This window comes from Aspergillus campestris (assembly GCF_002847485.1).
Source record: "Aspergillus campestris IBT 28561 chromosome Unknown P168scaffold_4, whole genome shotgun sequence".
Classification (NCBI taxonomy): Eukaryota; Fungi; Ascomycota; class Eurotiomycetes; order Eurotiales; family Aspergillaceae; genus Aspergillus; species Aspergillus campestris.
In genome coordinates, this window is record NW_020194339.1 from 1,604,585 (window position 1) to 1,629,226 (window position 24,642).

At 52.7% G+C, this 24,642-nt stretch overlaps 12 protein-coding genes across 12 annotated transcripts; 8 read left to right on the forward strand and 4 right to left on the reverse strand.

Annotated features, from left to right (window-relative positions):
• Positions 1 to 177: 177 nt before the first annotated feature.
• Positions 178 to 1,762, forward strand: arp6 (actin family protein; the record flags this gene model as incomplete). Its single annotated transcript, XM_024840097.1, has 4 exons — positions 178 to 670; positions 736 to 1,444; positions 1,501 to 1,563; positions 1,624 to 1,762. 4 exons carry the CDS (start codon positions 178 to 180, stop codon positions 1,760 to 1,762), a joined length of 1,404 nt encoding a protein of 467 aa, XP_024694488.1.
• Positions 1,763 to 2,341: 579 nt separating this feature from the next.
• Positions 2,342 to 3,226, forward strand: P168DRAFT_317402 (dodecenoyl-CoA isomerase; the record flags this gene model as incomplete). Its single annotated transcript, XM_024840098.1, has 2 exons — positions 2,342 to 2,529; positions 2,590 to 3,226. The coding sequence occupies 2 exons, from the start codon at positions 2,342 to 2,344 to the stop codon at positions 3,224 to 3,226; spliced, it is 825 nt and encodes a 274-aa protein (XP_024694489.1).
• A 122-nt stretch (positions 3,227 to 3,348) lies between these two features.
• cdc123 (cell proliferation protein CDC123) lies at positions 3,349 to 4,841 on the reverse strand. Its single transcript, XM_024839365.1, has 2 exons — positions 4,697 to 4,841; positions 3,349 to 4,624 (listed from the first exon to the last, which is right to left on the reverse strand). The coding sequence occupies exons 1-2, from the start codon at positions 4,822 to 4,824 to the stop codon at positions 3,499 to 3,501; spliced, it is 1,254 nt and encodes a 417-aa protein (XP_024694490.1). The 5' UTR covers positions 4,825 to 4,841; the 3' UTR covers positions 3,349 to 3,498.
• A 604-nt stretch (positions 4,842 to 5,445) lies between these two features.
• On the forward strand, positions 5,446 to 6,772 carry rad14 (DNA repair protein RAD14). The gene is made up of 3 exons (XM_024834243.1): positions 5,446 to 5,568; positions 5,628 to 6,207; positions 6,272 to 6,772. Exons 1-3 carry the CDS (start codon positions 5,467 to 5,469, stop codon positions 6,685 to 6,687), a joined length of 1,098 nt encoding a protein of 365 aa, XP_024694491.1. The 5' UTR covers positions 5,446 to 5,466; the 3' UTR covers positions 6,688 to 6,772.
• Positions 6,773 to 7,024: 252 nt separating this feature from the next.
• Positions 7,025 to 8,177, forward strand: P168DRAFT_326201 (tetratricopeptide repeat protein). Its single transcript, XM_024841098.1, has 3 exons — positions 7,025 to 7,172; positions 7,247 to 7,876; positions 7,958 to 8,177. Exons 1-3 carry the CDS (start codon positions 7,080 to 7,082, stop codon positions 8,057 to 8,059), a joined length of 825 nt encoding a protein of 274 aa, XP_024694492.1. The 5' UTR covers positions 7,025 to 7,079; the 3' UTR covers positions 8,060 to 8,177.
• A 573-nt stretch (positions 8,178 to 8,750) lies between these two features.
• On the forward strand, positions 8,751 to 9,788 carry P168DRAFT_341498 (uncharacterized protein). Its single transcript, XM_024841801.1, has one exon. The coding sequence runs from the start codon at positions 9,219 to 9,221 to the stop codon at positions 9,636 to 9,638; it is 420 nt and encodes a 139-aa protein (XP_024694493.1). The 5' UTR covers positions 8,751 to 9,218; the 3' UTR covers positions 9,639 to 9,788.
• A 1,069-nt stretch (positions 9,789 to 10,857) lies between these two features.
• Positions 10,858 to 13,338, forward strand: P168DRAFT_317406 (origin recognition complex subunit 1; the record flags this gene model as incomplete). The annotated part of the gene is made up of 3 exons (XM_024840099.1): positions 10,858 to 11,652; positions 11,707 to 11,834; positions 11,889 to 13,338. The coding sequence occupies 3 exons, from the start codon at positions 10,858 to 10,860 to the stop codon at positions 13,336 to 13,338; spliced, it is 2,373 nt and encodes a 790-aa protein (XP_024694494.1).
• A 755-nt stretch (positions 13,339 to 14,093) lies between these two features.
• P168DRAFT_289309 (putative dynactin Arp1 p62 subunit RO2) lies at positions 14,094 to 16,282 on the reverse strand. The gene is made up of 3 exons (XM_024836971.1): positions 15,864 to 16,282; positions 15,127 to 15,788; positions 14,094 to 15,094 (listed from the first exon to the last, which is right to left on the reverse strand). The coding sequence occupies exons 1-3, from the start codon at positions 16,205 to 16,207 to the stop codon at positions 14,181 to 14,183; spliced, it is 1,920 nt and encodes a 639-aa protein (XP_024694495.1). The 5' UTR covers positions 16,208 to 16,282; the 3' UTR covers positions 14,094 to 14,180.
• Positions 16,283 to 16,516: 234 nt separating this feature from the next.
• Positions 16,517 to 18,707, reverse strand: atg15 (triglyceride lipase ATG15). The gene is made up of 2 exons (XM_024838776.1): positions 18,461 to 18,707; positions 16,517 to 18,364 (listed from the first exon to the last, which is right to left on the reverse strand). Exons 1-2 carry the CDS (start codon positions 18,635 to 18,637, stop codon positions 16,730 to 16,732), a joined length of 1,812 nt encoding a protein of 603 aa, XP_024694496.1. The 5' UTR covers positions 18,638 to 18,707; the 3' UTR covers positions 16,517 to 16,729.
• Positions 18,708 to 18,878: 171 nt separating this feature from the next.
• On the forward strand, positions 18,879 to 20,572 carry P168DRAFT_303601 (putative ubiquinone biosynthesis monooxgenase (Coq6)). The gene is made up of 2 exons (XM_024838777.1): positions 18,879 to 19,057; positions 19,120 to 20,572. The coding sequence occupies exons 1-2, from the start codon at positions 18,886 to 18,888 to the stop codon at positions 20,472 to 20,474; spliced, it is 1,527 nt and encodes a 508-aa protein (XP_024694497.1). The 5' UTR covers positions 18,879 to 18,885; the 3' UTR covers positions 20,475 to 20,572.
• A 296-nt stretch (positions 20,573 to 20,868) lies between these two features.
• P168DRAFT_280771 (uncharacterized protein) lies at positions 20,869 to 21,411 on the reverse strand (the record flags this gene model as incomplete). The annotated part of the gene is made up of 3 exons (XM_024835887.1): positions 20,869 to 21,016; positions 21,079 to 21,221; positions 21,295 to 21,411. The coding sequence occupies 3 exons, from the start codon at positions 21,409 to 21,411 to the stop codon at positions 20,869 to 20,871; spliced, it is 408 nt and encodes a 135-aa protein (XP_024694498.1).
• A 1,779-nt stretch (positions 21,412 to 23,190) lies between these two features.
• On the forward strand, positions 23,191 to 24,517 carry P168DRAFT_232832 (2-oxoisovalerate dehydrogenase subunit beta; the record flags this gene model as incomplete). The annotated part of the gene is made up of 3 exons (XM_024833338.1): positions 23,191 to 23,753; positions 23,854 to 24,416; positions 24,480 to 24,517. 3 exons carry the CDS (start codon positions 23,191 to 23,193, stop codon positions 24,515 to 24,517), a joined length of 1,164 nt encoding a protein of 387 aa, XP_024694499.1.
• Between the last annotated feature and the right edge of the window lie 125 nt (positions 24,518 to 24,642).

A 24,642-nucleotide genomic window follows, 5' to 3' on the forward strand; every position in this document is an offset into this window, starting at 1 on the left:
AAACACTGCAAACCCACCCACCTATCCAGCGGTGGATCTCTCCGCTTTATCGCCGACGAACTTACCTCTCAGAGCAGAGCTTCTCGTTGATTTTTCTTTTCTTTTCTGCTCATTTTAAGAGGCTCTGCATAATCGGATAATCTACCAACAGGCCCCATAATACGAAATACGAAGGATATGGGCACGACTAAGCCTCGCCCCTCCGGGAGAAACTCCATCGCGAAAGCGCCATCGCTACCGAGCAAGACTTTCGTCATCGACAATGGGGCACATACGATGAAAGCGGGATATGCGCCCGACTCTGTCCCCTCAGACGATGGATCACAACTCCTCTCAACATGCGCTACGATACCGAACGCGCTCACGAAAACACGGAACAATCGTGTTTACATCGGCTCGCAGCTCCACACCCACGTCAAGGATTGGAACGAGTTGATGTTTCGACGCCCGGTCGAGAAGGGATACATCGTCAACTGGGAGGCGGAGAAGGAGATATGGGAGCATTCGTTCTTTGACGAGAAGACGGCGCGCAAAGATCTTCGCATTGCGAGCCCGGAGGAGACGACACTGGTCCTGACGGAAGCCCCCAACGCGTTGCCGATATTGCAAAAGAATGCCGATGAGATTGTAATGGAGGAATGGGGGTTTGGCGGCTACTTCAGAACTATAGGTGAGGCGAGAACGTGGTATCGTGAAATGATTCCAACCCTTTGCTGACTATACGTTTAATACTAGGCCCCTCGTTGAATGCATGGAATGAAATCCAGTCTCTGTTCGGAGATCCCCTGGTACAGAACCCGGACGGCCCCATCTCACCAGCGGAATGTCTCCTCGTCGTTGATTCCGGCTTTTCTCACACCACGGTGACCCCTGTCTACAAAGGCCGACCTCTTCAACGTGGCATCCGTCGACTGGACCTCGGTGGGAAACATCTTACAAACTACCTGAAGGAGATGGTATCGATGCGGCAGTACAACATGGTGGATGAGACATATATCATGAACGACGTCAAGGAAGCGGTCTGCTTCGTGAGCAATAATTTCCCCGGTGAAATGGAACAAGCGTGGAAAGGAAATCGGAAGCGTAGTCAACCCGACCCCAGCGAGGGTGTCGTTGTGGACTATGTTCTCCCCGATCCCAATGCCGGCGTCAAGGGGTTTATGCGACCCCATGATCCCCTCCTGAACCTCAAAAAGAGAAAGAGCACATTGTCTGGCTCGGAAACGGCGCTGTTATCGGAAGATGTTTTGGTTCTGGGCAATGAGCGCTTCACCGTTCCGGAAATCCTGTTCACGCCGGGCGATATCGGTATGAAACAGGCTGGGATTCCGGATATGATTCTGCAAAGCCTGTCTGTGTTACCTACCGGACTGCACCCCGCCTTCCTGGCCAATGTGCTGGTTGTTGGCGGAAATGCCTTGCTGCCAGGATTCATGGATCGCCTGTATGGCCCTCATGCAACATGTCAATTTTGAATGCTGCTAATTTGGTTCAATTTAGGGAAACCGAGTTACGTCAGACCGCATCCACAGAGTGCGTGGTGAGAGTTCGGCGTCCTCAAGAGTCAGTAGCCAATGTCCCTTTCTGTCATTCACCGCAGACATGCTAATGAATTGGAAACAGTCCGATCCGGTTCGCATGGCTCGGAGGTGCACGGTTTGCGACTAACAAGGAGGAACTGAAGAGAGTCGCTATTACTCGCCAAGAGTACCAAGAAAATGGCTCTTCCTGGGCCGGTAGGAAATTCTCCGGCGCCTTGTAAAGGTACAAAGTGGCTGTAACGGGTCAGTGCAGTGAACGGCTGGTCCCCTATGGAGTTCCGGACCGGCGTGGATGAAATGCCGGAGTTGAATACTGATGAAAGTTACAGGGGCTGGCGCACCAGACCGGTGTTATTGTATGTAATTCCTTGATACCTTAGTGATACCCTTCCAATAAAGCGGATTTCTTTGAGATTGTTGAGCAGAGACGGTTTGCGACAACTATCGCTCTGATGTGGATGATCGACCGCGTGTTCCCGTGACTTCCCATGGGCCTCGGCTGGGATCTCGGTCCGTCGGTCTCCCCGCAAAACATCAGCCGGAGCTGTCTGTCCAAGAGATCCTTTACCGTTCAGACGATCTCTGCCCCATACGAACCCAGGGTTACTGGTGGATTCTTCTAATCAATTAACGAGTTTCCCCTCTTTGCATCCGAGGTGTTTATACAGCAATTGATAAACCGAGTGATCCGCTTCAAACGATCTAGGAGAGCCTCCCTTAACTGTCGCGATTGTCTGCTCGCTTGTATTACCAGCTATATATACTCGTTTCTACTATCTCCTCTCTCGACTTCTTCCACGATGGCGGACCAAAATATCACAGTGACCTACCAAGATCGGGTAGCCATCGTCACTCTGAACCGCCCCGATAAGCTGAACGCGCTGAACGCAGACCTCTACTACCTCCTCGGCGAACGTCTCCGAGAAATCGACGAGAGGGATGACATCTTCATCACAGTCCTGACAGGCAGCGGCCGGTTTTTCTCAGCGTAAGCGCCCTCCACCATCCCCCACAGACCAAACCAGGCCCAATCTGACGCCAACCACAGCGGCGCAGACGTGACAGCAGTGCGCCCCAGCGCCGAAACCAGCACCAACGTGCGCCGCGAACTAACCCGCAGCTTCGTCATCAACAATTTCGACCTGACGCACACCTTCGCACACCACTCCAAGATCCTCGTCGTCGCTCTGAACGGTCCCGCCGTCGGGCTCTCCGCAGCGCTGGTCTCCATGGCCGACTTCATCTACGCCGCCCCGCACACCTTCCTCCTGACGCCCTTCTCGTCGCTCGGACTCGTCGCTGAAGGCGGCTCATCGCGCGCTCTCGTCGAGCGCCTCGGTATCGCCAAAGCTAACGAGGCTCTCATCATGAGCAAGCGGATTACGTGCGACGAGCTGGTGGCGACTGGTTTCGTAAACAAGGTCATTACGGCCCCGTCTGGCAAATCTGATGACTCCGCTGGGTTTTTGAAAAAGGTCCTGGAGGAGGTCGATGACCGCCTTGGTTCTCACCTGAGCCAGTCTAGTTTGCTGAAGATCAAAGAGCTGATCCGTCGGCCGGAGCGGGAGGTTCTGGACCGTCAGAATGGGATTGAGGTGTTTGAGGGTTTGAAGCGGTTCCTTAAGGGGGTGCCTCAGGAAGAGTTTAGGAGGTTGGCCTCCGGGGAGAAAAAGCATAAGCTGTAATGGTTGACCGCTTGCATTTGTCGGTTAACTATCATATCTACGTTTACTCCTACGCTCTTATACCAGCATATACTATGACGCATGCAATGAGGTTGCATCGAAAACCAAAAAGTGGGTTTTCAGACCACTAACAGATACAGTGGGATGTTTGTAATAATGGCACATTTCGCCATATTTTTAAAAACGCCATCTAGCCCAGATGCAAAGCAGTGCCTGTAAACAAACGCCGCCAAAGATAACCGAAGAGGGAAGTAAAAATGAAAAGAAAGCCGTCACGCAGTCTCGCTATCTGTATCCGATTCCTGTGCTTGCTTGGCCAGGATGTCCTGCCATTTGCCCAAGAACTCGCCCATACCCCCTGGTCCAGTCATGGAGGCCTCCACCACCTCTTGGGGCAGCTTGTGGGCCGAATACTGGGTCGACGTGAACGCATACGCTTCTGGGTCGTCGCGCTTGATGAGACGGAACTCTGGAAGGAACGGGGAGTCTTCATCGTCTTCGTCGAGGTCCTCGTCGTCGTCGCTTTCGGAGTCGATATCTTCGATCTCTTCGCCTGCTCCGTTGTGGGTGGTAATATCGCCGTTGAGAGAAATTCTCACAAACTGCCCCTCCACACCGTCGTCTTCTTGGATGCCGATGGGGTCTTTTTTGTTCAGAATTTCCAGCCAGCTGAACAGCAATGGGTCCGTCCGCACAGCCCACGGGTTGATATCGACCAGCCACACACGCTGGTACGGTTGCGGCACATAAATGTCGAAGACGAAGTTGGGATCCGGGAATGTATCTTTCAGCTTCTCGTCGAAGAAGGCCTGAATCCGGGACCGGAGTTCATCGCGCATCTCAAAGAGGAAGTCGTAATGGTTCTGGTCCCTTTGGCTCATACAGAGCAGGACACGGTTGCGCACGAAACACCGGAATTCAAGCGCAGGGTTGAAGTTCACGTATTTGCGGAGGACAAGACTGTAGGGGACTTGAGGTGGGGGAGAGGGAGTGTCCTCGGCGCTATCGCCGACGCAGCCGTCGAACGGGTGTTCCAGATCGTGCGTGATGAAATCGCTGCTTTTGAGGAGAAGGTAGATGTCATTTGGGGTTTGGCATTGGAGATCGTTTGTCGCCGCCATCCAAGTTGCGTCTTTCGGCGCGCTCCAGTTGAGCTTCGGGGTGACTATGCCTCCGTACTCGGCGATCGTGGACTTGACGCGGTCGTGGATCTCTCGCCATTCGGTTGATGGATCTGGTTCTTCGTCTGCGTCGTCATCGGAGAAGGTATCATCATCGTCGTCGGGGTCGGTCGGTCGCGCCTCGTCTGGCGGCAGGACGATCCCATCGGCGCGGAGCCACGAGACGAATTGTGGGGTCAGGGGGATGGCTCGAGATTTCGGGGTTAAGGTGCGATAGCTAGGTACAGTTGCTGTCAGTAATTGCAGTCATTATAAAGCTAGAGGAGCCAGGAACACGGGGGGAGCATACCGAGGATGCCAATTCTGATAAGAACAGTTCAAGATATGGGAGTACGTGACCGGGGGAAAGGGAAGTCTGTCCGGTAGCTCGGATACTGATCCAGCCTGAGGCTGTTCCTCAGATTGAATGAGCGGCATGATCACTGAGGTCGATACTGGGCAGATGGATGAGTCGCAAGGAAAATGGGAGGATGAGGGGCAAAAAATACATATGACTCTTAGTGCAGTCACGTGGTCTATACCGGTTCTATCCTCTTATCACTATGTATGCGGACTTCACTCATCTGATAAGAGGGTCACTGGCTGAAATCCCATAATTGAATCCAATACTCCTATATTAGCGATATATCATCTATCAGGAAGTATTCATGTCGTGATGCTGCTGTAATGCTATGTAGATCCTGTGACATATATTGCCTTCGACCCCGCAGGCTCACGGCGGAGATTCTAGAAAATTGCCCAATCTGGAATGGCCTGGACGAGTCTATAGTGGAGCCGTGTTCGACTGCCGATGGTTGCATATCACCAGTATACGATATATATTGATTCTGGAGTCTTATGGCAGCCTTTGCCATAATCTTTCCTCTAATGATTTCCATCATTGGTAATGTGAAAGACATACCATGATCCCTAACCAACCGCCTCGAGAACACACTTGCATCACGTGACGTAATTATGCAATGTCATCGTCACGTGTAACGGCGGCGACAAGGCTTCCTCCGCAATCTCGATCGCGACAATGATCTACCCTCTTGACAGGATCGTACTTATCTAGAGACAATGTCATCGAATCGCCCTTCAACCCCACCGACGGAGGCCAAGGCCGGGACTCCGGGAGACATGTCTCGTCCGCCTCTCACTCCAGAACAGTTGCGCCGAATCGTAGGTGTCTCCGCCTCCGTTATGAAGTTCTCTGTTGACAAGGTCCTCTATCAATGCAGGAAGTCAATCGCATGAAAGCCAAAGCGATTCGCGAGCAGCGGGAAGCGGAAGAGGCCCGGAGTTCTAGCGCATCAGGAGTCAAGCGAACTTATTCTTCCATGACCGCGTCCGAGACTCCAGCGAATGTCCGAGATGGCAGTGCAAACGCAAAGCGTCCCCTTGACACCATCAGACCGGCTCGCAATTTCACCAAATACGTGGAATATGACTTTAGCAAGATGACAGACACCAAAGGTGGTTTCCTGACCGAGGAGGATGACCCCCACAACCGCGCATTGCACATACGAGACGAAAAGGCCGAGCAGAAACCAGCCCATATGACACAGAAGGAATGGGAAAGGCAACAGCTTCTACAGTCGCTACGCCGTGATCGGACAGGGCCATTTGAACCGGGGCTGAGTGTCTTGGAGGATCGGAGTAAGCAGAAGGCGTGTCGCGAATGTGGCGGTTTGGAGATTGATTGGAAATGGGAGGAAATGCTTCGTTGCTGCGTGTGCCATGCTTGCAAAGAGAAGTACCCTGAGAAGTATAGTCTTCTGACTAAGACCGAGGCCAAGGAGGATTACCTATTAACAGATCGTAAGTTTATGCTGACCCGCCTTCTCTCGGTAATCCTGTTATTGACTAGCTCTTTTCTTCCCAGCTGAACTACGAGATGAAGAACTTCTACCGCACCTGGAACGGCCAAATCCACACAAGTCGACATGGAACAACATGATGCTTTACCTGCGCTTTCAGGTGGAAGAGTACGCCTTCTCTCCCAAGAAATGGGGTTCTCCAGAAGCGTTGGACGCCGAATTTGAACGACGTGAGAACGACAAGAAGCAGCGGCGCGAGACCAAATTCAAGAACAAACTCCAGGACTTGAAAAAGCGCACTCGCGTTGACGCATACCGACGGAGCCGCCAGGGGGCTTCTGGTGGCAATTTTGGCGATGACCTGGGGAATGGACGGCGACATGTCCATCAGTGGGGACGGTCGATTGAAAACCCAGAAACAGGCATCGGAGTCAAACGCTGTGTCGACTGTGGAATGGAAGTAGAAGAGTTGGAGTTTTAGAATCATGGTCGGGTTCTTGTACTATATGATGATTGTTGTTTTTACGACTACACGATATTGATGATATATACTCCGTACAATCGAGCATTTCTCCTAATGTATCATGTCCCCAATCTAAAATATAAAACAATAATAGCTTCAATCTGGTAGAAACTATACTATCAAACTGATCCAGCTGATCGGTGTTTTCCCCTACAATATTAAACTGGCGGGTCGCCTTGCTCTTATCGATAAGCCCATCTCTTAACTCCGGGCGTACTAGCGGCCACCCGGCGGGCGCAAACTGGTTCCCGATGCCGATCCCTCAGTTCCTCCACTTACCTCACCGACAGCTACAGTTACCCTTGCTCTAGTAACATATCCTGACATCAATCTTCAGATAACCAAGCAAAATGAGCAACGAACCTCGCAAGGATCCTTCCGGTAGCGACAGCGAACCCGAAGACGTTTTCCACGATGCCCGATTCCCCGCGGCGGAAGAAGCAGTGAGTGCCCCTCCTCCCCCGCGACAGACTCCAAGACACTTGAACTATTTTAACCCCGTCTCTTCTGCCAATAGCGACTCTTGGAAGAGTCTCACTCGATAAAAGCCGAGGCGAACAAATTATTCTCCGCATCATGCTACGACCAAGCGATATCCTGCTACGACCGCGCGCTGGCCTCGTGCCCCAGCTACCTCGAGTATGAAGTCGCCGTCGTGCGCAGTAATATGGCAGCTTGTTATTTGAAAATGGAAGATTGGAAGGAAGCGGTTGGCGCTGCCACCGCGTGTCTCGAGTCTCTGGATCGATTCGATCCGCCATCTACCCCAGCCGAGGGAGACGACGGCCATGCGCCGCAAGAAACCAAGCCGGGCTCGGAGCCAGCAGACGCGGTAGTGGAGATATCAGGAGACGACGAGGAAGCGGAGCTGAAAGAGCTGAAACGCCTTCAGGAGATAGATGAGAGGAGACAAAATATAATGCGCATTCGAGCGAAGGCGCTCATGCGACGAGCTCGGGCGAAGATGGAACTGAGTGGATGGGGTAACCTGCAGGGTGCTGAAGAGGATTACAAGGAGCTTGCTGGGATGGATAACTTGGTGCCAGATGACAGGCGCATCGTCCAGAAGGCACTTCGAGAACTCCCGGCCAAGATCAATGCGGCCCGGGAGAAGGAAATGGGTGACATGATGGGCAAGCTGAAAGATGTGCGTTCTTCCTTCTAGGCTTCGAAACACGCCAACGCCTCCTGATCTTGAAAGACAGTGCTAACTTTCATTGAACTCTAGCTAGGGAACGGCATACTCAAACCCTTTGGACTGTCGACTGAGAATTTCAACTTTGTCCAGGACCCTAAAACAGGAGGCTACAACATGAACTTTCAATCTTGATGAGAGGCAGAATGTTTTGCTGACATTTATTCATTGCATATTGAGCGCTTTATCCTGTGATTGCAGAAAGCATGAGACATCTAGTCACTGTCACTGATTCCACATTATTTGAATTCATTCATCTTAGCCAATTATATATATATATATAGACTTCTACACAATCTAGCAAAACAATTCATATATATAAACTGTGGAACTATGAGACAATGCAGCTGGCCAATGTTAGCTGACATGCAGTGTTTTTTCCCTACAAATTGTTGTTTCGAATCGTCATGTCTCTTGAAACCTTCATGCAACTATCCGCAGTCCTTCATATTCACCAAAATCATCATTATTTGACTGTCTTCATCAGTCCACGGACACAATCAATGTCGATGGTCCTGATAATGGAGACAACAAGAGAGCAGTACTTCTATAAACAGGCTCTCAAGTTACTTAACGAGTAGGCTGATATCTTGAATCTACAGAAAGCTCCTAGTAACTGTCTCAAGGTTTTTGGGAAACTGCGAGTTCCATCAGAATACGTGCCTTGTATGAAGGGCCGCGGGGATATATCAAAATGTCTATAAAAAGAAGGCCATATAAAATGTACCCTCTCTCCCTTCATTCTTTAATCATATGCAGATGACTTATTATCACTTAGATAGCAGGTCTTCTCTTCAGCTTACGCACACCCACCCCGAGTTCCAGAGACAATCTACCATCTCGACATGTTATATTTCCCTTCAATCTCCGGCATAACAGGGAAGCTCTCAATAATAAGACTTGGGAGCAACTATGAGATCTCTGTCCTGATACCAAATATGTGTCATTCGATGGCTATTTCTTAGCATCTCACCTCGGTTCTCTTCCTGCTAAGCCATGGCCGATTACTATTGGCGGTGTCCAACCATACTTCAGGTTGATGAGGCTTTTGAACAAGTAATAAGCTACTTTTCAGGCTTCAACATATCCACCACAAAAGTCAAGTACTGGAACACTTTCTTTGTCCTTGTCTTGAAGAGAGAGGACATGGATCTGCTTGAATCTCCCAGTACAATAGGATATCAATGGGGATTTTAACTATTTGAAAAGAAGATGGGCCGTCAGGACGAACCTCTGGCGCAGAGAAACTGTGACCTGGCCAGTGAGTGGCATTACGGACAGCAGCGAGTGTGACATGCTGCGACACGGGGTCATGCTCGATTTTGAAAAGCATTCTAACAGTGGCATGGAATTGCGCACAATTCCAGATGTTCTTGTCGAAGATGGGATGCGCGAAAGATGCCTCACTATAGCGTCGCGCGGCCCTTCATATGGCGACAGAGTCTTCCGCCTATCTGCCAGAGGCAGGGACATTTCGCGCATTTTTATAGAAGTTTCCCACACCGATGTTGCGCTTGTCAAGCGAAATGAGGATGAGACCGACCAGTCCAGGAATGGAAGCTTCGGGGCCACATCCCTCAGGGTTCCACCAACGAAGTTGAAGGAACTCATACTCCCAAATGAGTTCCAAATAGGCTTCACCGTTTATACGAATAACCCGTTCGCTGGGTACTTTGAAGGGACGTGCCGGCCACACTCTAACTGCGCATCCTAAGTGATGACCCTCACGAAGTACAATGGATCAGGCCTCAATTGGCCTATATGGGGCAGTAATTCTTTGATATTCTGCGATATGGTGTATGTGGGTCCGCGATCTGGAGTGATGATGGTCAGGTTCTGGGGTTCTTCCGGTACTAGAGAAGAAGGCCTGTGCAGCGAGCAAGCTTTGGATCAGTGGGTATATCGTACTGGCATTCCCAGAGGGACGAAGATCCTGTCCATGCTGATGATAAGATGCACGATCTCATCCAGGCTCCCGTTCGAAACTGGTTTTATGATCGGGGTGTCCATCCCCAACGTCCAGCGACGAAAGATCCTAGTATGTGTCGAATTCTATGAGCTCGGCCTATACAAGCAACATGCAGTTTCTCTGTACAGGTAATATTGATCCAAGTATGCTCCTAATTCGGGTTATCCTGGGGACTGGTGTCTTGTGGTGGCGTTCGATAACCTGGTTGGAATGGGATTCAAGATAGCTGCGCAATGAACCTTCACGCTATTCACCATGGTACCGTCAGCCATCTCCCCGTCATCGATCACTTACCACCCCAAGGCGTCAAACGCCATCCCATTGGATTCTTCAGCAGTGGCACAGACTCTGAGTCGTTCTTGCTCAGATGGAACGAGGAGAACTTGCGACTGGAGCTGTCTTCGGAAAACCTTTGTAAGGACATCCGTTGCATTTTGCAGAAAGCCTCGGAGAAGAATTTGTGCAGGTGGGAATATGACCCGGAGTATCAAGTCTTGAAGGTCAAGGCTATGATTTCTCCTCTGCATGACAGCTGGTACAGTCGTTGGACAGCATACAGTAGACTTTGGAATTCTTGGTCAAATTTCTGGTATTGTAGAAAAACAAGTCCGTGGAGTAAGATATATATATCCAGGGGAGGACATTTCCAGCCCATAATTCCCGCTAAGAGATAAAGTGGTGGTCGACCCTATGTTAATATCAAAAGAACAAGCATAAATATGATATAAACCATTCATTCATTCCCTCCTACCTCGTTGGAATGACCGTTAGATATAGGAATATAGAGAGGAGACAGAACTATATAAAGTGCAAACAGGACAAACATGACCTCCGCCGATCGACCGGGTAAAGTTCCGCTCCGCCTGGATTGGTCCAGACGCGCATCTCGGCGCGTCCTCTTCTTTTCCAGAGAGATTTCTCCGAACGTTCCCATTTCATCTCCTTTGCCATTAACGACACGACAATGGCATCGGAACCAAATGGAACCGCAGCAGCGAAAACTCGCGGGGCCAATGCCCGCGAGCGAGCCCAGCAATGGATGACCAAAGGAGGTCTGGTTCGGGAGGATTCCGACGACGAACTGGGCGAGGAAGATCTCCCTTGGGAATGGATCTATGATTCGAACGACGACGCATTGAAAGAGGAGGAGTCAAACGAAGATCATCTCGAAGGTACCCCGAAATCGAATCGACGACGCTCCTCCCGCGCCAAAACCAAGCATCGCCGACGCATTGTCGGGGCCCGAACGGGCTCGTTCGAATGCATGTTGGGACAGATTGTGCTCTTGAAATCACCAGAGCCTGGCAAGGATTGGGTGGGGATTGTCATCGACTTTGTGGAAGAGGAGGACGATGACGAGGAATCGGTCATGTCGGCGAATATAATGTGGTTCGCGTCGCCGGATGAGTTCATGTCCACTCGGAACAAGCGACGGACGGATGCTTTGCCCAATGAGCAGTATCTGACTGCGGATTTCAACGTGAACCCCGTCAAGTCGATCACTGGCAAGGCGACGGTCATGTCCAAGGATATTTTCTTCGCCAAGTACCCGAACGGCGCACCCCCGAAAGGAAAGGAGGAATTGGCGGAATACAACAAAAGCATTATCTGTCGCAGGGGGGTAAATCAGGTACAAGGCCGATATACTGAGGAGTTCATTTGGGAGGAGGTCTACCACGAGGACAACATCTTCGACCTCATACAGATGATCAAGGATAAGCTCAAGTCGGCCAAGAAGCGCAAGCAGGCGGATGAGGATGTGAGTTGTTGTCCCTTGAGTGGGAGGACAGGGTCTTGCTAATTGATTCGCCAGTATGTCGATACGAAAGACAAAGAGGATATTGCGCCCTCCACTCCGCGAAAGAAGCAGAAGATGGCCTCCATGAATGTCACGCCTCAATCACGACGCCAAAAGGCCCTTACAACCCCATCACATAGAAGGTATGTGTAGTGACTGCTATTATGTCGAACGAGGTGCTAATCAGACTTTGACAGAATCGTCGTCAAAAAGCCCCTCGAATTCACACCTCTTGGTACTCGTGTACTTTCGCCTTCACACTTCGCTTCCCCATATCGCCAAGCGCGCACCCTTCTACACGTTTCAACCGTCCCTGAGTCGCTCCCATGTCGGAAGAGCGAATTCGACACCGTCTACAATCACCTCAGTGCTGCAATCATGGAGGGAAGCGGGACGTGCATCTATATCTCAGGAACTCCAGGAACGGGGAAGACGGCAACAGTTCGCGAAGTCGTTGCGCAGTTGAATTCCGCCGTTCTCGCCGAAGAGATGGACGACTTTATCTTTGTCGAGATCAACGGGATGAGAGTCACCGATCCGCATCAGTCTTATTCGCTGCTGTGGCAAGCACTGAAAGGTGATCGGGTCTCCCCATCTCACGCCCTCGATCTGCTTGAACGAGAATTCTCGCATCCGTCGCCTCGACGAGTATCTTGTGTAGTGCTGATGGACGAACTTGACCAATTGGTGACCCGAAACCAGTCTGTCATGTACAACTTTTTCAATTGGCCAGCGCTTCGTCACTCTCGACTCATCGTTCTGGCCGTGGCAAATACCATGGACTTGCCGGAGCGAACACTTAGCAACAAGATCTCCAGTCGTCTCGGTTTGACCCGTATAACCTTCCCCGGCTATAAGCATACAGACCTCATGGAGATTATTAGCACTCGTTTGGCGAATATCCCAGGGAAAATCGTCGACGCAGACGCTATTCAATTCGCGAGCCGGAAGGTGGCTGCTGTCAGTGGAGATGCACGGCGTGCACTGGATATCTGTCGTCGCGCAGTAGAAATCGCAGAACAGTCCAGCGAAGCTGCATCAAAAGAGGATGCGATGAAAGCGGACGATACAGAGTCATTACCACCAACTCCCACCAAGACGCCCGCCCGAAAGCAAAATATCTCATCCCCGCAAAAGAACGCCCAACCCAAACCGCCCTCCGGACGGGTCACAATCGCAACGATCAAGCAAGCCATCCAAGAAGCCACATCTACCCCACTCCAGCAATCCCTCCGTTGTCTCCCACTCTCCGCGAAGCTCTTCCTCGCAGCCCTGCTAGCACGCGTCAAACGGACCGGGATCTCCGAATCCACATTCGGCGACGTCATCGACGAAGCGAAGCGCATTGCCGACGCCGCCGTCGCCGTCGCTGGTGCAGCAGGCGCGGGTATCAAGGAGTTTCTTCTCGCGGGTGGCGGCGGAGCGCGTGTGAAAGCACTGGGTTTCGCAGCCATGGAGCTGATGAACTCCGGCGTGCTGGCTTTGGAGTATGGTGCCGGAACCAAGGGTCCACTGGGAAGCTCCGCGATCCCAAGCAGGGGCGAACGGAGTGGTAAGGTGAGGTTACGGGTCGCGGCAGAGGATGTTAGAGCGGCGTTCCGGGAGGACATTGAAGCGAAGGGGCTGGGCTTGGGGATAGACGAATGATCTCCTCATTCTAGCTGATGTACGATCCGGCGTGCATAATAGACAATGTCTAGAAGAGCCGCATGGACCCGGATCTCTCATCGCTGCTCGATTGCGGGCAGAACGCAACCTTCGTGACCTCGCCGATGCCGACTATAGAGGGACCCGACGCCCCGAAAACCATGAAGGCGCCCCCCATTCCCCTGACTGGAGCCTTACGCGCCCCTTGGCCTAGTCTAGTCCGCCTTACCACAAACAACTTGGAAGCATGACCGAACCGCTATCATCGCTCTCTGGCTCCTGAGTCTCAGCATCCGGGAACCTCCATTACCTGAGATTGGGTGATCGCCAAGCATACCTACCAATATGCCATTACGGAAGACTTAGAAAGACACAGCACTGTCTGATCCTGTACGGCTACCTGAACACCACACAACATGTCATCATGTGTCAGGCAGTATGGATAAAACCAACTACGGATTGCTCAGACAGCTCTATCAGATACGATACTCAGCAGTCGAAAACCCTTATCCGACTCAGAAATGCCTGCATTGATACCCACTTCGTGAACACTATCCGCTCTGGAAGGGAATCTGGCTTGTACTTTGACCTATTCATCTAGCTGTGGTCCGTTGGATGGGAGTAACCTCAACGATCAGTATCATGTAACATAATCAAGAATCCATCCATGTATATATACCCAGTGACCAAATCACCATTTATTCAACAGAAAACAGGAGAAAGATTGATGGATAGTATTATGTTAAATCGAAGAACAAAACATGGGTATGATGTGACAACAACCGCAACAACAACATAGATAGCAGCGCAAAAAAATATCTACACTTCACAGAATGAAATCACTACCCCAGCTCTCGACTGATCCTCCCCACGCCCAACACCATCCAGTAAGCCAACTCTCTCTTGACAGTATCTGAACTCGGGCCCTTCCCTATCGACTGTTCGTTATCGATCTGGTTATCGGAGTCCCATTCCATGCGGACAAAGACCGGGATATCAAGGACGTCTTCGTCTGGTTGGAGTTGCTTCTGCGAAGTGTCTTGGGATTGGCCGCTCCAGTCGAAAGACCCCTGCATCATTGTATTGTCGTCATCGTCGTCATCATCATCATCATCGTCGTCGGAGTCGGAGTCGCTGTCTTTACCGGCGGGGCTCTTCGTGGTACCTGCAGTGCTGGACAGTGGTTTCCCACCCGGTAACATGCCCGGAACGACTTCCAAGACGACGGTCGTCCAGTTTCGGCCCTTGTCCCACACCTTGCCGGCTTCTGCTACTTTCTCGTAGACACCTAAGCCACCGGAGCGCGACGAGCGCTGGTCTCCTGGGGCGGTTGTTTGCAAGGCTTCGTCCCAGACGTCACTGTTGGCGCCGATGTCGAACTGCGGGCATAGGATTGTAACTTTGGAGGCTACACGTCCTGGGGTCACTGATGGTGTTGCCAGGGTGATTCGGACGGGGTCGAACATGTGGTTTTTCAGTGTGAGGAGTAGCTGGATTGGTTTCAAGGGGGATAGGGCGTCTAGGTTGGGAGGGGGGCTGGGGATGGGGGCAGAGGCGGACGGTCCCTGAGTGAGGGGTCGCATGGTAGACAGGGGGATGTAGCTGAGAGCGATGAGACGGATACGGAAGCGGGTCGACTGCGGTTTGAACTCGGGCTTGACGAGGATGTGTTTACAGGATTTGCAGCGCTTTGAGCGCTTAGTCCGAAGGAGAACGGGGAGCGGAAGGAGGTCCTCGACGAAGCGGGCGTCGGGGGCTGGAAACACTGCTGCTCGATGGATGCTAGACCCTCCCACCCGCATTCTTTGGAGGCAATTCGTTTGATCAACGAGGTTTCGGCGTTCGGGGCGGGGACCTTGAGTCCTTCGCTGGCGGTGAGAGCCTCACGCATCACTGGTGGCTTGGTCTTGGGTTTCTTATTGCCACCGTAAAGCCCACTGAGCCGGGAGGACGAGGTGTAAAGGGACATGATGCGGTTCAGGGCACCGGGTGAGGAGAAGCCAGCCCCAAAATCAGTTCCCAATGGATCGTTCGGTGACGACGATGTCGCGGCGATTTGGTTCTTGTAGAAGTTGCTCAAAGCGTTGAATCTGGCGTCGTGACCAAGGGGAGCCTGCTCGGTAGTCGTTGTAGACTCATCGCTTTTGCCGTCTTGCGACGACATGAACTGCTCGTCAATTGATCTGTATGTCGAGAGCGGCGACTTGAGTTCTCCGAACGTTTTAGACCTCTGTCTGCCTTGGGACACAGAATCCGTCATCTTGGACAGCTGGGTGCGGATATTGGTGGGCTTGTCGAATTTAATGCCGATGTCTAGGGTTGTCCACATGCAGTATCCACACGACAACACCCAAGGGCCCTGCTGGCTGCCACCTCCCGTGATATTCTCTAGTGTCGTGACTGCGAGCGGTGCCGTGCACGCGGGGCAGTTAAAGCAGTTTCTCGCGCATCTAGACAGATCATGGCATCCGTTAGCGCTACGTTCTGGTTCCAGTGCCAGTGCACGCATTCCACCCAGTACTCACCGGTTTCCCTCACTCCTAACCATACTGCTCGGCGTTTCAAACAGACAGTTAGGGCAATAGGAGCAGACAATCTCCTCCGTGATGCATCGTGGGCACTTAATCTGGTGACAGTCCTCGCAGTAGAGGAGCTGTTCCGGGGGGTACAAGGAGAAATTGGACCGTAGAGATCGCGGATCGAAGGTCTTCTCGTCCTCATCCTCAAATTGAGGCACCTCCTGGGATTTTGGGCGTTCGGGATGGGGCTTGTGGGGGGAGTCTCGCGATCTCCGCTTCCTGGCCGGGTCGGGGACGGGGGTGTCGGCACACGGGCACGAGATGTAGGTGTAGGGGAAGGGGCGCGACATGGTGATGAAGTGCTGGACGAGGCTCCAGGCCTATAACTGATCAATTGCCCCCATGAATCTTCGCGTCTTGTGAGATGGTGGAGTGGAGTGGAGGCAGGAGAAGGAGAAGGTCCGTCCGGTCTGGTCGGCGGGCGGAGATCAACAATAGCTGCGGTTTGCCTTGTTTGCATTCACTATCAACATCCACCATACTATTCCGAGTAGATTCCTCGTGTACAGCAAGAGTTGGGTTTCAATTGCCTATTAATCTCTAGCGAAACTCTAGTGGAGGTCTCTATTGTGCCTAGTTCAAAAATCAAACTATGTGGTGTCCTGAATTCACTATGCATACCGAAACAAGCAGACATATCAAAACAATGGACCTAGTATATCCGTGACCAACAAGAGTAGCGGTGTAATATTCGTAGACGTCATATGTTTCGTTAAGCCAAAACATGTATAGAAATCAAAACGCCAATGGACCATCAGACAGGAGACAACGCCAATATATATAATCTAATAACAAAACATGGTATTCGTGTATCAAGGTGGTGCGGTGATGGGGGGAGGACTTGCGGTTTCGGGGTCCCAGCATCCCCAGAAGAATCCAGGGGTGTCACAAATGGAGGTCAGAGTCGGAGGGGAAGTTGGCGTCGCGGTTGGCGTCGTGGGATCGCGACAGCCGAACCATCCCGGATGCTCGCAGGTACTGGTGGAGGTTGCGGTCGAGGTGGGCAGAGTGGTGGTAACTGGCGGGCCCGGGGTAGCATCAGTGGTGGTGGTGGGATCGTTGCAGCCGAACCAGCCTGGTGTCTTGCACGTGGTGGATGATGTTGATGAAGACGAGGTGGTGGAAGTGGCCGTGGTTGTGGTGCTCTCATCCAAGCATCCCCACCATCCAGGGGTCTCGCATGTGGAGGTGCTGGTCGACGTAGTGCTCGTCGAGCTGGCGGTGGTACTGGTCGTTGTCGTGATCTCGGACCCATTACTCCGGAAGAATTTCCACAGCTCGCAGTCGTAGCACTCCTCCTCGGCTGCGCAGGGGGGCACTTGATCGTAGGCCTCGATGACATCGCTGATCACCGCTCTGATCCGGTGCGTCCCGATGGCTACCCGCCAGCCTTTGTCCCCGACAGTGTCATAGGCACACATCTGGCCGGTGTGGCATGCCGACTCCATCGCATAGCCACCCCACGTGCACACCGAACTCACCCCGTTGCAGGTGCCCATGTAGATCGGGTCGGCCGTGTGGCCGAAATGGTAAGCCCCGGTGTTCCGTCGCGACTGGGACAGTCGGGGGTCGTGCCCAGGCGGGCTCGGGAGGCCCAGTCGGGCGGCGGGAAGCGCCTCCGGGACGGCTTCGAAGGTGACGACGGGAAGGCCATAGGTCAGACCCAGGAGGCTTGTCATCGCCCCGCCCAAGGAGTGACCGGTGAGCCAGACGTTGGCATTGGGGTACAGATCCGTCACATTGGCGTAGAGGTCAAGCGCGGCGCGGTAGTACCGGTTCTCATCGTTCATCGACTCGACAATGCAGGTCACGTTGGCGGTAAACGCCGAGGTCTGGCAGTCACAGACCTGGCGCCAGAGATAGGAACCCCCCTGGCCACAGCAGCAACTGAAGAACAAGTTGTCGTTCAACTTGTCGTTGGTGGTGGTCCCCGCGCCGTCAAACAGGGCGGGCGAGGTCCCCTTGAGCGAAATGACGATCGTGCTGTTCGTCTTGTCCGCATAAACGTGACCACGGAGCCCGTCTTTTCTCCAGCCGAAGCTCGACGAGTAGTTGAAGCGGCCATGGATGTCCTGCCAGTCGGTGTTGCCGGGCACCTCCACGTAGTCATTGGCCGTCATCCGGGCAAGGGTGAGCACACTCCTCTTATCGGTCACTTTTGGGCCATCAAGGGTATCCATCGTCCAGTCAGATGGCGACAAGGCCACCGCTGCTTCTCCCGACCTTGCGGCCGCCAGGTAGTCCTCGATGACGGAAGGGTGTCGATTCACCAGGCGTTCGATGGTGACCGGATGCGACGAGGCCACCAGGGGGGCTTCCAGGTCCGCGGGTCCTTGTTCCTCCCCATCCTCTGAAACCTGCAAAAGACGAGTATGTGGTTGGATATCCAAACGCCGATGGAGATCTAGATGCTCATTGATGCCGCGATGGAAGATGTGGCGTAAGTTCTATACGATCATCGGTCAGCCTATCGTACTATTTTCTTCGTTTTTTTCTGTTCTTCCTTTCTTTTTTTCGTATCCTCCACCCAGAAAAATACTTACAAATTCAAGATTAGGAGGCTCCGATGCTGGTTTCCCCAGAGGGATCTGTGGACGTAGACCGAAGTGGACAGGCTCCCAAGCGGAGGCGGGATTGGGGAGGGAGGCGAGGGAGAGTAGTCCTACAAGGGACAGGTTCCACCACCACCGCTTTTTCGTCGGTCCCTGGGAAGAACCCATCCTGATGAGCAATAGACAGTGAGAAACAAAAACCAAAAAGGATGATGGATGTTGGAGTAGAATAGATAAGGATATAGATCAGTGACGCAAGATGAATCTCCGCCTCGGACGGCCTAAGATAACGGAAAGCGGGTCATGTGCCGCTGTTTGTCTGGTTTGTCCCCCCATCGTCTCTCCCGCATGTTTTGTTGCATTCCGTCCATCCACTTCATTCGCCTGAGACTCCCATCGTGATTATTCCCTTCGTCATGCGGCCTCTCGCTCGGTCGTTGATTCGTCCCTATGTCTGTCCCTCTTGTCGATCGGGTCGTCTGCCGGCTCGGAGGCAATTTGCGTCGGACGCCCAGGTGACTCCCGAGATCTATGATGTGGTTTGCGTCGGAGGGGGGCCTGCCGGCCTCGGTCTCTTAGCTGCGCTCCGTGAGTCCAATTACCGATAGTTCAATATATTGAGGAAGACATGTCCTAATATTCATGTGTAGGAGCTTCTCCGGCGACTTCGAAACTCAAGGTTGCGTTGATCGAGACCCAGGACCTCCAGAAGGCTCGCGCATGGAACCTCGATTCGCAGCACTTCTCCAACCGAGTCAGCAGCCTGACGCCGTCGTCCGTCTCGTTCTTGCAGAAAATCGGTGCTTGGGATCATCTGGACCAGGACCGCGCTCAGCAATACCAGGAGATGCAGGTATGGGATGGGGAAACGGGCTCCCGCATCTCCTTCGACTGGTCCATGGAAACGTCGCCGTTCGAGGACCTGCGCACTGTCGCAACCATGACGGAGAATTCGAATCTGGTTCGCGCGCTTCTGTCGCGGATATCCGCGTCGGGCGATGAGAACGTCTCCATTTTCTCCAACACCACCGTCTCGTCCATCGACAATGGCACGGACCTTCCCGACGGGCCGGATCTGTCGGCCTGGCCGATCCTGTCTCTCTCGCCGACGGGAGCCGCACCATCGCAAGCACCGTCGCGCATCGCGGCCAGATTGTTGGTCGGGGCCGACGGAATCAACAGTCCGGTTCGTCGGTTCGCTGATATCTCGACCGATGGGTGGGACTACAACCGAAACGGCGTGGTCGCGACTCTGTCGCTGGCGGAGCAGGACCCGGTCCCGTTCCCGCTTGGCACAAAGACAGCCTACCAGCGTTTCCTGCCCTCACTGGGCGGTCCCGTGGCTCTCCTCCCCTTACCCAACAACCACGCGACCCTGGTGTGGTCGACCACAGCGGAGAACGCCGCCTATCTCAAATCCCTGGCCCCCAAATCGTTCATCGCAATGGTAAACGCAGCCTTCCGGCTTGGCATGCCGGACCTGAAATACATGATGGGCATGGAGAAGCCTACATCGTCAGACGTCGACGATCAGCACGAGAGCGAGTTGTCCTGGCGCCTGCAACACACGCCCCAATCCGGCCCACAGCCTCCACTAGTGACGGGCGTGCAAGAAGGAAGCGTAGCGGCCTTCCCTCTCCGGTTCCGCCACGCCTCCACGTACGTCTCGCCGCGGGTGGCCCTCGTCGGCGATGCGGCTCACGTCATCCACCCTCTCGCCGGACAGGGCCTCAACCTCGGTATGGGCGATGTAGCATCCCTGGCCCGCACCCTCGATTACGCCGCGACCCACGGAATGGACGTCGGCGACATTCTGACCCTCGAGCGGTACGCCGCGGAGCGGTACACCACCAACGCCAAGATCGGCGGCGCCTGCGATATGCTCCACAAGTTGTACAATGTTCCGGGCCAGGGACCGATCGCTTGGGGGCGGAGTCTGGGTTTGGAGGTCATTGAGCGGCTCCCGTTTGTCAAGGGCTTGCTGATGAGGCAGGCGGAGGGTTGAACCACTGCCGTCCATGAGGATTCTGCTGTACGTTATATGGTTTATTAGTGTGTGTTTCGATGCAGTTCTGTGCGTATAGATAGATAGATGTATTATATGAAGGTATTCAAAATGTGATAAGACTGCGAAAGCCGGTGGACACTACCATTGTAGTCTCTGGAACTCTTTACTTCAGATCATCTGTTTGTAGTCTCCAGCCCAGGTGACATCCTCGATGTCTTCTACATTACTCGTGACAAAACAGTGCTATTGTACCACCATGGATGGATCTCGGGATATTTCAAAAACCTAATGCTGTATAAAACCCCCCCACACACACATATATTCCCTATCCCCCCCCCTCTCCAAACCCGCACATCTCCTCCGTTCCCATCCGCCCAAGACCTCTTCCCACCTAATCACAGGGAAAAGTGCAAGTAACCTCGTTGCTCGCACCAACCGGGTTCGCCCAGCCGTCCTTCGAGCAACCCTCCTCGTTAAAGTCACGATGCTTATTAGCATAGTCCAAATAGCCATCGGTATTATCAGTGTTGGTGACAATACTATAACTCAATTGTCAGCCACTCACTAGGGCAGAGAGCCCAGCCCCGCAAGAGAAACATACCAGATTTTGAAGGGCAGCTGCGATTCGTAGCAGTGGTCACGACTGACCTCGTTGCACTTTTCGGATAGGTTCTCCTTGCGGCCATCGCCGTAGTCGAGAGTGGCATGGCAGGAAAGGTTCACGTCTCCTCCTCCAACTGGGTTCTGTGTCCGTGGTGTGAGGTTAGATGGGGTGGGTTCGGATCGTAAGTATACTTCGATGTGTCCCTCTACGTACCTGGGTGTGTAAATATCCGAGTTTGAAGGTGCATGTGGGTTGACGGGGTTCGAGGGCCGCTGCTGAGCTGCCAGCTGCTAGAGTGGCGAGCATGGCGAGGTAGTACTGTGAAAGCATGGTGGTGGTGATTGGTGAAAGTTGTAGATAAGAGTCTGTTGCTATTGAGAGTGGATGTTTCTGCTGTTGCTTTGGAAGGAGGTGGTTTGAGATATTCGAGGACAACCAAGGGATGCGGGCCCTCATTTATAGCCATGGCCAAGACCAATTTGCTTCCCGTAAAGTTGCAGCCTGTTCGTGTAGGCTGACTTTCCCTTCCTTGGAGGCTGAACATTTCTGTCAAAATGATATCCCTATCCCCATCCAGAGAGTGGAATCCGCCTTGCCCTCATCACTCACCATACCTCTCAGTCCTGCTTAGGCATGATTTGCATCTCCATCATTTCCCAAGGATCCCATTTGATGTCCTTCTGCCGTCCTCCTTTCTATTATTGGATCATGTTGGGTTGGGAGGCCTACGAAGTCAGCAGCAGGAGTGAAAACCTTGCCGGCATGACGCATGTAACGGCCCATCTTGGCCTCCTGTTGGTTTCAATATATCCAGGGACCGAGTAATAGAGACCTTGTTGCTAGTGAGGAGAGGTAATGAGAAGGAAGGATGCAAGGCACCTGGTCATGACATAATGATTGCAAGTGTTTCTATTTTCAGACCATAATGCCTGGCAGCTTTCACACTGCTGGGTCGCCTAATATTCCAACAAACATTAACGAAGCGGAAGGAATGATGGCAGTGGCTTCAGACCAGGCTTCAAATGATTGGCACTAAAGTATACCTATCTGGGTGCAGTGCTCTATGGTTAGATGTGCAAGCTTATAGTTGAGATCGTGCAAGCGACATCTCCACACTGACACGGAGGCCTGCACTGGTAGAAAGCCTCAGATATACAAAGCACCGCAGTAAAGAGTTTCCAATATTGTTAGTATCGGGTGCTCTCTACATCACCCAGTACATTTGCGATTCGACAATTCAAGGTACCAATTGCATGTTGACCCAGCAAATGGCCAAGCAGATGATCAGATTTGCAAGACCTATTGTCGACAGCCTTATGGAGAGATAGATTGCAACCAAAGGATTGATGCAACTTCGGAGCTTCAGGCCCCCGGCATGTCATCATCAGTCAACAATGATTGGCCAGAAGCTGGGTTGTCCCTTTCCCAGATACGAGGTAAAGGATTTGTATCCCCGCAATCTTATAGGTACTCTCCTGCTCAATATAGGACTCACTGATCATGGAGAGCTCAAAGGTTTGGCTTGGTGAGGCTGTGGGGCAACTAGGGGCCTTCGCTTTACCTAAATAAGGGCATCAGGAAGACAACGCCTTTGGGGTTGGAACGGTGTTAATGACTCTAATCAGCACTAGAGTACTCGGGTTTCCACTTCTTTACAGTGCAGGAAGCAGATAGTCTCTGGCATGAGCCAAGTTGTGTCTTGGAGTATAGGTAGTATATACTTCAATGTCATGGAGTTAGTGCAAATGCATGGTGCGATTAACGCGTCGCTGCTATATTTCCAGAGTTAAACTCGACAGATATCCCTGCAATAACAATACTTGAATCCAATGAAGACACTGAGCATGAGAAAGGGAAGATGAGAGTAGATCTAGAAGAGTAGAGAAGAGAAGAGATGAGGTGAGATGATGGCAGATCTGGGGATAATGACTAAGCGATCGAGCACAGGCACCCAGGCATCCGTCTCGGTTATCCGCGGGATCGGCGCCCCCGCATGACGCCGGAGAAGCAAGTAGATAAATATCAAGGGGAGACATACCTCACTATCCCCCTCTCTTTGATACTTTACTTCTTCTTCTTCTCAGTCCTATCTCGACTCTCCATTTCACTATGCACACCCTTAGATCCCCGACGTTACGACTAATACGTCCGCCATGTCGGCGGTACTCCACCGCCGCACCATCAGCGGCCGCACGCCTCAACCTCCCCATCGACTACCGGTCTTCACCTCTTTTGCACCACAGTTCGGCCTCGCTCTCCAATAACCTAGATCTCCCAGAGTCTACCACCTCGAAGTCGCTCAATATGTATCAGGCGATCAATTCCGCCCTGCGGACGGCTCTGACGGCCTCCAACCAGGTCATGCTCTTCGGCGAGGACGTCGCTTTCGGAGGTGTCTTCCGGTGCTCGATGGACTTGCAATCGGAGTTTGGCTCCGAGCGTGTCTTCAACACCCCGTTGACGGAGCAGGGGATTGTGGGGTTCGCTATTGGTGCCGCGGCGGAGGGCATGCGGCCTGTGGCGGAGATCCAGTTCGCAGATTATGTCTTTCCCGCTTTTGATCAGATCGTGAATGAGGCGGCGAAGTTCCGGTATCGGGAGGGAAGTACGGAGTCGAATGCGGGTGGGATGGTGGTGCGGATGCCTTGTGGTGCTGTTGGACATGGGGCGTTGTAAGTTCTGTTCTCGTTCTCGTGGTTTCATCAGTTCGCGATCTGCTTGCTTGTGTGGACGGACTGTGCCCCTGCACGCATGACTAACTGTTGAATATAGATATCATACACAATCGCCTGAAGCGCTCTTTTCGCATGTCCCCGGCGTCCGCGTCGTGATGCCGCGGTCCCCCTCGCAGGCAAAGGGCCTTCTCCTAGCATCCATCTTCGAACACAACGACCCCGTCATCTTCATGGAGCCCAAGATCCTCTACCGCGCAGCAGTAGAGCACGTTCCGAGCGAATACTACACCATCCCGCTCAGCAAGGCCGAGATCGTGAAGCCCGGCAACGACCTAACAATCATCTCCTACGGCCAGCCCATGTACCTCTGTTCGGCAGCCATCGCCGCCGCCGAGAAGGCCATGGGCGCTAACATCGAACTGATCGACCTGCGCACTATCTACCCCTGGGACCGACAGACGGTGCTCGACAGCGTCACTAAGACGGGGAGAGCGATTGTCGTGCACGAGAGCATGATTAACTACGGGGTTGGCGCCGAGGTGGCCGCCACTATCCAGGATGGCGCTTTCTTGCGGTTAGAAGCGCCTGTCAAGCGTGTCGCGGGGTGGAGTACCCATACCGGGCTGGAGTTTGAGAAATTCATCCTCCCGGACGTTGCTCGTAAGTTCCTTCTTGCTATGTGGTTGTTTTTGCCTAGTCCGCCTTGCTGATTGATGAAAACAGGGATATACGATGCGATTAAGCAGACGCTGGAATATTAGACCACGAACTCTCGTTCTGTAGATCTAGCCGCGCGGGGGAACTTCGTGCGGGACATGAATTAGATGCCATAATTATGAATGAACCGTTCCATAGAGCCGTGGCTCGAGTCATATAGCCGTTGATG